The 11,590-nt window shown below is 34.7% G+C and overlaps 3 protein-coding genes across 3 annotated transcripts; 1 reads left to right on the top strand and 2 right to left on the bottom strand.

Annotated features, from left to right (window-relative positions):
- Positions 1-1,105: 1,105 nt before the first annotated feature.
- Positions 1,106-1,654, bottom strand: LOC114277964 (uncharacterized). The gene has a single exon (XM_082895270.1). The coding sequence runs from the start codon at positions 1,652-1,654 to the stop codon at positions 1,106-1,108; it is 549 nt and encodes a 182-aa protein (XP_082751396.1).
- A 1,207-nt stretch (positions 1,655-2,861) lies between these two features.
- Positions 2,862-6,298, top strand: LOC114277972 (small multi-drug export protein). Its single transcript, XM_028219925.2, has 2 exons — positions 2,862-3,701; positions 5,668-6,298. Exons 1-2 carry the CDS (start codon positions 3,061-3,063, stop codon positions 6,080-6,082), a joined length of 1,056 nt encoding a protein of 351 aa, XP_028075726.2. The 5' UTR covers positions 2,862-3,060; the 3' UTR covers positions 6,083-6,298.
- A 4,340-nt stretch (positions 6,299-10,638) lies between these two features.
- Positions 10,639-11,331, bottom strand: LOC145802541 (uncharacterized). The gene has a single exon (XM_082895269.1). It carries the CDS (start codon positions 11,329-11,331, stop codon positions 10,639-10,641), a length of 693 nt encoding a protein of 230 aa, XP_082751395.1.
- Between the last annotated feature and the right edge of the window lie 259 nt (positions 11,332-11,590).

Raw genomic sequence — 11,590 nt, 5'->3', positions numbered from 1 at the left:
AAATAAATTAAAATATAATTAAATAAATCATCAAAATAAATTTTGGATCCTATTTTTCTCTTCCAAATAAATTAAAACATAATTAAATAAATCATCAAAATAAATAAGTCTAACATAGAGTATTTGACAAACTTACCGTTGCTGTGATCTATAAAATATACCAATCTTTTAATTTCACTATATCATTAGAATTTCTATTTTCTTTGTGAGCTTCACTGTATATTATCTTTTTCTCAGCATCAGTGTATATCATTACAATATATTTCACTGTCTAAGTTGGATGTTGTATCCTACTGAATTTTCTTTAAACTATGGACAGTTTTGAAATGTTTGATAAGACATGGTAATCAAAACTGATTAAGATATGGTAATCAAAATTGAAATTCTTTTGAATATATATTTGAAAATTTTTTGGTAATTCTTTTGTAACTGATTAAGACATGGTAAACAAAACTAAAAATTCTTTTGTAATTTAATACATGTGGATATATACAAGAACACAACATCAGTAAATTATGAATTGGATAATTAGCACATAACATTTATGAATTGTCAAATTTATGGATTGGATTATCAGAACATAATATCAGAACAGAACTTGTCAAGTACTTGGATAATCAACTTTAAGAATTGGCAAAATTATGAAGAGCACTAACAACAAACAAACACTGACAGCTTTCCTTGCGTAATGACCTCCCATTCCAAAAAATAACCAAAAGTACATGTTCGCGTCCACGTGATGAATTTAGTTTTTACTGTGAAGATGCCATATATGTTCTATTAAATCATTGCGGAGGGCATGATATGCATTTTTATCTCTAATACCTAAATAACGAGAGAGAAATCATTGGAAGTCATTGTTAGTACTACAGGAAAGTTCTATTGGTGAGTTGGTTGATGAAGTATCATAATTGAAATCAAGATGCTTATCTCTTTCATCTTCGACAATCATATTATGTAATATAACGCAACTCTTCATTATGTTCCCAATCATTTTTGGATCGCAAAAACGTAAGACACCACATATAATTGCAAATCGGGATTGAAGCACTCTGAATGCCCGCTCTACATCCTTCCTTGCTAACTCTTGCATCATTGCAAAATGTTACTTCTTTGCTCCTTGGGGAGAAGAGATTGTTTGAACTAGAGTTGCCCATTGAGGGTATATACCACCAGCAAGGAAATAACCCAAATTATAACTGTGTCCATTAATAGTGTAATGGACATGGGGAGCTTTACCTTGGGCAATATCAGAAAACAAGGGCGATTGATCCAACACATTAAAGTCATTGTGTGATCCAGGCATTCCAAAAAATGCATGCCAAATCCACAAGTCATAAGAAACTACTGCTTCAAGAATGATGGTTGGCTTTTCTTGATGGCCTATGTATTGACCTTGCCATGTCTTTGGACAATTTTTCCACTCCCAATGCATGCAATCTAAACTTCCTAACATACCCGGAAACCCACGAACCTCCCCAGTAGCAAGTAATCTAGCAATATCAGTTAATGTTGGAGATCTCAGGTATTTTGGTCCAAAGATTTCAATTACTGAATTACAAAAGTGTTGCAAACTTTGAATTGCAATGCTTTCCCCAATACGTATATAATCATCAACTGCATTTGCTGCCACTCTATATGACAATATTCTCATTGCTGAAGTAATCTTTTGTAGGGGAGACAGTCCAAGAATATGAGTTGCCTCTTGTTTTTGAACAAAATATGGATTGTATGCTTCAATAGTGTTCAAAATTCGCAGATACAGAGGACGACGCATTCGAAAATGTCTTCGAAATGTTGCAAGTGAATAAACTGGATTTGCTGCAAAATAATCAGTGAACAATCGCTCATGGCCCTTTCATCTATCATGACGTATGTACTTATGTCCTACAACAGAACCACCTCTTTTCTTTGATCGATCAGTTGATTACAGAATCTGAATCATACTTGCATTATTTATCTCATAAATCCCCAAAAGTGATCATTTTTTCATCATCAGAATCACTATCAGAGGATGAGGAAGAAGAAGAGGATGAAAATGAAGTGAACATGTAAGAATTTGAAATACTCATTATGCTCTGCTTTCAATTATGGTGCCTTTCAGATATAAAGTACCTCTTGTCTAGTATATGGTACATGGATTAATGTGTTTATATCAGTTCTTGGAAGGAAATTATTATTGGAGGTAACAAAAAATGAAAAATATTTAATGGAGGCAAAAAAAATGGGAAAACAGAAATGGAAGGGAAAAAAAAAAATTTCAATGCCTTGACCGATCGATCAGCCAGTCGTCCCACCGGATGTTTCCACTTTTTGATGCAAGCTACAGCGCAATCATTAGAGCGGCTCATATCAGATTTGAAGAAATTATCTTTTTTTTATTCAGATTTGGTGAAAAAATTGGTGAATCGTTGGAGATGCTCTTATAAAACCAAAAAAAAAAAAAAAAAAAACTTTTCACCAAATTATTTGATTAAAGGTACCTCACACTAACAAAAAAAAAAAAAAAAAAAAATATTCACCTAACCTAATACTAATTCGCTTTTAAAAAAAATCAATTCTCAAAACATTCTTTTTGTAATTAATCATAATTATAAAAAATAAAAAATAAAAAAATTTGTTGTCGTCGTTGCCGTGTACAGATATCTGGTTGGTCTCCCAGCAAAGGGTTCAAGTTTTATAATCATATATATAATCAGCTAAAAAAAATGAAGGACAATAATGATAGAGACCACTAATTTTGGAGCTCTAAAAGATTACTAATGACATGACACTCAATAAAAAAAGAAAAAAATATAATACCAAGATCAAAACATCAAATCATTTCTGATAGGACCCACTGCCACATCATTAGTGATAGCACTAATTAGTGCTCACACTCATTTTCCAATAAAGGAAAGCAACAAAGAAAAATGTTTCTCAAAATCGTTGAAGACCTCCTCGGTAAATTCTCCCCTTTTCGTACTCTTATGGCTTTTTTGCCAGAAGTCTCCGTCCAAATGTCAAAACCCTACTCAAAATGCACCATTCCTAGATCCTCTCACCCAACCCAACACCCAAATGCTTCTGAATAGTTCTAGATTAGATTTATCTCAACTCTCTCTCTCTCTCTCTCTCTCTCTCTCTCTCTTGTTTTCAATGGCTTCCTCAGTCTCACACCCATCACCACTTCTCACATTGTCTCATCCCAAACGCTCAAATAATCTAATTTCTTCTTCTTCACTAGTGTTTCCCAACAAGTTTTTACACTTGCAATCAAACCCATCATCTCTAACATTTCAATCCCAATCTTTTCCCCATCTGGGTCATCTTCTAACCGCTCAAACCCCTCTTTTTTCCACTCCAACCACAGCTTCTTCAGATGGGTCGTCTCTTGATATGATTGAAGAGATTGAGACTTTGTCTTTGTCGTCTGAGGAGCAACCTGTCAAATTCCTCTTCTGGGTCTTGGTCTGGACATCCTTGTCTCTTGCTTGGTTTGCTGCTTCTGGGGATGCTAATGCTGCTGCTGCTGCTGACTCCATTAGAGCTTCCAGCTTCGGTCTCCAGATTGCCAATGCCTTGCGGAGCTTGGGTTGGCCTGATGGGGCTGTTGTGTTTGCCTTAGCTACACTTCCTATTATTGAGCTTCGTGGTGCTATTCCTGTTGGTTACTGGTTGCAACTCAAGCCTACACTCCTCACTGTCCTCTCTGTTCTTGGGTTAGTCTTATTTTTCTCTTAAAGATTCAAACTTCATTCCAATTTGCATTTGCTGATGATTCTCAATATGGGTTATTCTAATTTGCTGAATTTAAGAAATGGGTCCTGTTAGGACTATGGGACACCAGAAATCAATTCTTCACAATAACACAAGAATATTTACAAGAATATTTATATGGTTCGGCAATTGCCTACGTCCACGGAGAAATATCACTATAGAATTATCCCCGAGGGAGATTACAGAACTCACACCTCACAACTCTCTATAGAACTCTCTCACTCACATATTATACTCTCCTCTGTGTATTCTCAGTGTGCTCAGTGCACTGTGTATCACTCCCATATGTGTATCACTCCCATATCTCTCTTCAACCCCTCCTCACTCATCTCAATTTATAACCAAGAGAAGAGGAGTAGGTGAAGTGACAGCCATGAGTGGGCTTGGTTGTGCCACCCGCACCATCTACCTTTGGTGAGTTGGGATTGTCCCACCAGCTTTCTTTACCACATGGTGCCACCCATACCATATGGATAGTGGGCTCCTTACCATGTGGGTTGGGTAGTGGATGGAGCTAACAGGTTGTCCCATTTTTTTGATGAAATTGTAATCATTAGTTTGCTTTTCCTTGTTCCCTTTTATCCATTTGATACAAATACTTGTGCCAGTAGTGATTTTTTAAATAAATGGACACCTCAATTTGCCATTTTTTTTTTTTTAATTTCCAGTTATGTATTTGTGTTATGATATGATTACATAAACGAGTGCTTCGACTTTCTGAGGCCATCTCCAATCACTCCAATGGAAAAACATCAATTTTTACTCTGCTTCTTTTTTAAAAGATGCCCATTATATTCCATGAATGGCAGTTCGGTAAATAATGAAACTGCAAATGAAGCAAATATGGCCTTTGGATATTTGCGTCAAGATTTGAATCTCTCTTCATTTGGGTAAAAATATTGGTATAACTCAATTTGATATGAGTTTGAGTCACGGAGTGGAGAAGGTTTTGGTGTATTTTTTACTCAAATTGAAGTCTAAAAAGTTACTAAATTAGTTAAAAAGTCAACAACCCATACTAAAAAGTCAAAGATTTTCTTTTCTCTATACTTTTTGCACATCTTTTCGTAAAAAGCCAAAAAGTCATCCCAAACATACTAGTTTTTTTTAGCTCATATTTTAACCAAATAGCCAAAAAGTTACTAAATTAGCCTGTTCTCAAACGTGGCTTGAGTCAACATTTGGGCAAGGATTAGAGATGCCCTACCTTGCTTTCTTCAATCACCTTGCCTCTTCCATCTCCTAAACCTACTAAATAAGTATTAAAGGTACAAGCCACACGATTCAATATAGTGGCGGAGCTAGGATTTTGACCTAGGTGGGACACCATTAGAGTAAAAGGTCATGTCAAAGGGAAGGTGTGTCCCGCCCCTAACACACTTCTCCCCCAAACCCAACCTTGGTCCTGACTCGGATTGTGATGGTTGTCCCTCATCCCCTCTGCATCCCGCCCCAAATAGCTTGAGAGAAGAAATACAGTGAGTAATTTCATGTGTATTTCATTATTGTGTCATTTCTTTAAACAATAAGTAAACATGTTGCATACTTGACTCACAAATTCCTCATTTACAGTAAGAATAAACAAAGAGAATTTATAGAAAAATAAACATTTAAAATGAGCAAAATGCAGGCACTCTTTTTAAATAAATAAAAAGAGAAGGGGCCAATAATATTTTAGAATGGAAAATTAAAGATCTATGTGAAAATATATAGTTTAAACTGTAATTTTCACAAAATTGAGGAGGGCAGATGCCGGCCCCTCGTGGGCATGTGCTGGGTCCTCTATTGTTCATCATTGCTGATTTGCTATCTGTGTGGTAAATTATTCAAAATGCTGTGCTTAATTTTTTTGCAATACTTCTGTTTTGATAAACTTGAACATAACTAATTTCGGGGCCACAACTGTAGGAACATGGTTCCTGTGCCCTTCATCATACTCTATTTGAAGAGATTTGCAACTTTCCTTGCCGGGAGGAACCAGTCAGCGTCTAACTTGCTCGACTTGTTATTCAAGAGGGCCAAAGAAAAAGCTGCTCCTGTGGAGGAGTTTCAATGGCTCGGTCTGATGCTGTTTGTGGCTGTGCCATTCCCAGGAACCGGGGCATGGACAGGTGCCTTCATAGCTGCAATTCTTGATATGCCTTTCTGGTCTGCCATGTCAGCAAACTTCTTTGGCGTGGTGTTGGCTGGGCTTCTGGTGAACTTGCTGGTGAACCTGGGCCTAAAATATGCTATTGTAACTGGTATAATTCTGTTCTTTGTTTCCACTTTCATGTGGAGCATCCTTCGAAATCTTAAAAAATCTCTGGGCTCGTCAAACTGATAAATAATTGCACTAAACAATATTTTGGTTATAGTGAATAATGGTTACTAAAGGAGAAGTTTGTATGTGTAAGGGAGAGTATTGATCTTTCACATATATGAGAATCGATGGATAAGTATGAAATAATTCTTCCGAAATGATAACAGTTATTATTGTGTAAGATAACTGCAATGATCAGAAAACTAGGTGCTGTCCTTTCCATCGGGGTTTTTTTTCCTTCTTCGTGTGTCTCTGTATGTTTTTCTTTTCCAGTGTTGTTAATAGTCTGATGCTTGTAATTGTAAATTGGAGGAGGCTGTCCTAGTTTGCAGTTGAATTTTGAAGCAGCGTTTTTTTTTTACTAGGAAATTTAGCTTGTCTGATTGCCTATTTGTGGAGGAATATGCACCTGCAGGTTTTTTTATGAATCTGGAACACATAATTGTCTTATTTTTCCTTGTTGGAAACTAAATTATTCTTTTTACAGTGTGTCGTATATTTAGATCTAGAGAAAAGAGTGAGACCCCCACCAATCCCAGTGAATGCTGATTTATCCAATTTTTTTTTTTTTGTCCTCCTCTTGTTGCTCCCCACGAGTATGTGGTGGTGGTGGGGGTCACCCCCAAGTGGGGGTCTGGATCATCTCTGTTAGTTCTATAGCTGGAGAACAAGAAAGAAATTTATACCATGATGGTTATTTATTCATATTAGCAAAACTGAATTAGTCTGGACATTGTAATAGTCCTTAGTTGACAAGAGGATAGTTACTTAGGCCAAGTTTGCCATGTTTGAAAAAAGACAAAAAGTCAAAAAGTCACTATCTTATTTAAGTCATATCATCTTATTTAAGTCATATCATCTTATTTAAGTCATATCATCTTATTTAAGGGTTGGTTTGGGATGTCCTAAAAAAGTGCACTTTTTGTCTTTTTACGAAAAGATGTGCAGAAAAGTAGAGAGGTGATGTGATAGAAAAAAGATAAAAAGATAAAAAGATGGATTATATAGGTTATGCCAAACCAACCCTAAGTCACATCACCTCTCTAACACATCACTTCAAACCTAATCTAAACCCAACCCATATTTCATAAAAAGTCAAAAAGTGCACTTATTTAGATCATCTCAAACAACCCCTTAGAGTGGGTTATCCAGAGTGTAACAGATGTAAAATGAGAATTCAGTTTCAGAAATCTTCTCGCGGATTCTTTAGGTTTACATGAAGAGCTCTTTCATTCTCAAGATCAATATTCAGATTCTTCTTATTTCTTCATTAATCTTCTATGATAAGAACATCAAATCTGTAAACTTCTTCAATTCACAGTTCTCCATCATTGCGGAATTGTACTTTGTTTCACAGATCATTCTGATCTAAAGCTTATTTAGTATGAACAAGAAGTATTTAGTTTCCATACATAGATGAAAAGGAGACATACTGAACTACTTGATCAGCTTTCGAGTAGTAATATATAGGGACAGATTGCTTATGACAGAATCATGTTTGGTTCATGTGCCATCTTTGGGTTTTAAGAACAGATTAATTTGTACCGAAACTAGATTTGATATTTTTGGAGCCCAAACACCAAAACTTGATTGATTTAATTTTGATATTTTGTAAGGAGAATCGTTGTTGATCGGATTGGCACATTTGGGCTTTGAGAATGATGATCTATATCACAACTAATTCCTCTGATAAATGTGGAAGCATACATGAATCGCTTATATGTGGATGTTGCTCAGGAGACAACTGTTGTCATGAATGTATTGGTTTCTCCAATGCAATCTGACTAATTATACTTCTCTGGATGCGAATTGTGATGTTTGGGGGAGAAGAAAATGTGAAAGTAACATGTCACACTGAATGTAAAAAGGAAAATTCAAGAGTTATCTGGATAGGCAGATGGCAACAATACCAAGGGAAATAAAATTTATGCTAGAATCTTGATGTATTGTTTCAGATTACTTCCTGGCTCCTTAGTCATCTAAAATTTATGTGAGTCTTCCTATTTAGGTTGTTTAGCATGATTAGGGTTTGGTTTCGCAAAATAAGAATGTGCTTAAGAGGATTTTTGCCGAATGTAATATGTTAGCCTACTTCCAATCCTTTGGTGGTGTTGTCAAGTCTTTCACCAGATCTGGGGTTGCTGTTGTGCTGTCTCCGTGGGCTTCTTTCGGGTTTATTTTGATGATTTAAGTCGTTTATATTGTAGGGTTCATAAAATAAATATTCTATGAGAAAAATTAAATTGATCGGACATTTGTAGTCATATGAATAGGTCCCAATTGTTTTTAAAAAATATATAGTCTATTATCAAAATATGTTTACCATTCATTTTTTAAACAACAAATTTAACCTTAATAAAATAGTTTGGATCATCGAAATAAGTTCTGGACAAACCCACCTACAATGAAAGGCACAACAACAACCCCCTCTCTTTTGTCTTTTACCTCATTTATTTCAAAAGTGACGTGTACGGTGTAGATTTAAAATTGATATGACAAGGGTTACACAATTAAAGTAATCGATAGATGTACTTTTTTGAGTATTTTTGTTGGAATTTTTATTTTTATTATTTTTTGTGAACTATAGTGCTGTATAATCACCAAAAAAACAGAAGAAAAAAAAAAAAGTGGTTAAAATATTATTTGTTAATATCCATACAAAATATACTTGCATAAATAACATTAAATTCATATATTAAAATTTAGTTACATAGATTAGTATTATAAGAATTTTAAAATGTAAAAATTTGATCTTGAAGCTTTATAAATTTAGAAAAATTCAATTTACAAGAAGAAGAAAAAAAAAAAAGCACTCAATTTTAAAAAAAAGATAAGAAAAATATCAAACAAAATCTAAAATTATAATACCAAATAAAAATTGAATAAACTATAACATAGAAAATTATTAATTAAATTTACATAATTTGTTTGGGTTCTTTGGTTCTTAGATTAGGTAAGGGAAATCCTTGTTTTTTTAGATCTACACTATAAAAAAATCGTAATCATTACATTTTAATTCAAATTTTGAAATGTTTTTCCATCATTATCCTTCTTTTGAATTTTAACATGTGTTTATAATGATTTATACCGGACAATTATGAAAATCTAACAAAATTTTAGGATAGAAAAGTGGACAAATAAAATGGGACAGAGTTTTATCGAAACAAGTAATTACTTTTAAACTATGACGATTATATAGAAAATCAAATTGATAAAGAAAAAAAAAAAAGACCATTTAACCCGAGCTTTTCTCTAAATATAACTTTGACATCATGTTTATTTTTGACTCCACTATCAAATAAAAATTAAATTCAGTTAGATTGCGATTTTTATTAAGATTTCAACTTAATATTGTCTCTACCTAGTCAAAACCATGAGTTTGCCATTGTTTGTTGTTTTAACAATAATTTTCTAGTCATAACTTTTTTTTTTCCCCCTTTTTAATTCATGGAGGCCAACCCATCTCGTAAAAAAAAAAAAAAAAAAGTCAAGGTGGCCAAAAAAACATTTTTCTGAAACTGGAAAACTTGTTGATTCTAAATGGACATCTTCAATGGCCAATATGAGGGTTATTATCGCTAAAAAATAGTGTGATTTATAAAATTTTCATTTTCAATGACTAGTTAAAATTTTCATTTTCAATGACTAGTAAAAAAAAAAAAAAATCTAAATCAAAAAATTTCATAATAAACTTTTTAACAAATTTTGTAGCACTTGCATAAAAAAATTAAGATTGATATTTGCAAAACAAATAGATACACAAAAATCAAGCATTGAAATAGAACCGTATAATTTCACGCATGGAACATATCAAATACAAGAATCATTTGAAAAAAAATAAACGATCAAACACAAGAATGTGTTAGTAAAATTTATGTTAAAGCCTAATCGATATAAACTTAGCAACAAATTCACTGAGCAATCAAAAGAGACCAAGCAACTGTGTATTGGTTCAATGTCTTGAAAGATTCAAGAATTTTTCTGGAACAATCGACAATCAAAGAAAAGTAAACAAAGAAAATTTCTATTGAAATCTCCAAAGGTTACAAACACTATAACATTTTCTTAGTTTAGTGACATTTTAATATACCAAAAAACTATTCTTCTAATGACATTTTTTAGTCTTGTGGCATGTTAAACAAGTGTAATTTATACCCGTGCTACGGCAGATACTAGTCGCACCTCAGTGACACTTGCAAGTGCCACTGCACCGTCATAGCTAAAGATTTTCAATGACACTTTGATGTCATGTTAGACCCTATTTGTGACTCTATCAAGCGCCCGATTTAGTGGCATTGCTGTGACACTTGTAAGTGCCATTAGACCATCAAAGCTAAAGACTTTTAACGACACTTTAATGTCATGGTAGACACTATTCGTGATGCTATCAAGTGCCATTAAAGAAAACTTTAAATCTAAAACTATCACTATATAGATTTTTAATGGCGCTTGTTATGCCACAATTGATATTTTCAACAACTTCATAAATGCCACTAAATCCAATTCATTTGTGTCATTAAATGGATATAAGTGACATTTTTTTTTTATTTTTTTTTATTTTTAGAGAGGATAAACAATTACACAGAGGAAGACGCCTCAGACATCACCAACGCCATTAAAGAAGGAGGAACCTCCTCCATCCAAATACGTGGCGACTCAAAATCAAAGGCTAACCTACTTAAACAATGAGCCACCGAATTGCCATCTCGACAAACATGCGAAACCGATGAAGAAAGAAACCGCAAAAGGAGCGCTTGAGCCACCCCCACAAAATGACCATAGCAAGAGAAGTTATCCGCCTTACCTTGAATTGCAGCCACCACATTTTGAGAATCACCTTCTAGATGAATATGGCCCAATCCCAAATCACAAGCCAATTGCAGAGCTTTTATCGCTCCCATAGCTTCCACACAATCAACATCCTCCATATACTGTAACCGCTCAACCATAGACGCAATGACTTCCCCATGACAGTCCCGAATAATAATGCCGACCCCAGCACTGGCATGGGCCTTCCTAATAGAGCCATCAAAATTCAATTTGAAGACACCCTCGCGTGGCGCAACCCATCGTCGCATCCGAACCTGGGCCGGAGGAAGATGGCCACGGTCTTGAGCTTGAGCATATTCGGAAACATAATTTACCGCGAAAGAAACAACTTCCTCCACCGTCCTTGATTTATTGCCAAACAGAATGGAGTTTCTATTATTCCAAAGGCACCAACAAATAGCCACAAATAATTGCATGGATTCTGGACCAATTGTGGCCATGAGTTGATATACCCACTCAAAACAATTGTGAACAGGATTGGATTTGATAAGCAAATTAAGTGAGCTCGATCGCCACACTTGCATGGCAAAGCCACAATTGTGAAAACAATGGCCTACCGTTTCAATCTCCACTCCACACCTAGGACATAAGTCCATATTGACGATATGACGTTGCCGCAAATTGGCCCTTACCGCTAACAACCCAAGGCACATTTTCCATCCAAAAATCTTAAGTTTGGTCGGTAAATTAAGCTGCCAA

This window comes from Camellia sinensis, chromosome 11 (assembly GCF_055761805.1).
Source record: "Camellia sinensis isolate YWXY chromosome 11, ASM5576180v1, whole genome shotgun sequence".
NCBI lineage: Eukaryota > Viridiplantae > Streptophyta > Magnoliopsida > Ericales > Theaceae > Camellia > Camellia sinensis.
Note: the sequence above shows the minus strand (reverse complement) of the source record. Positions and strands in the feature narration are given on the sequence as shown.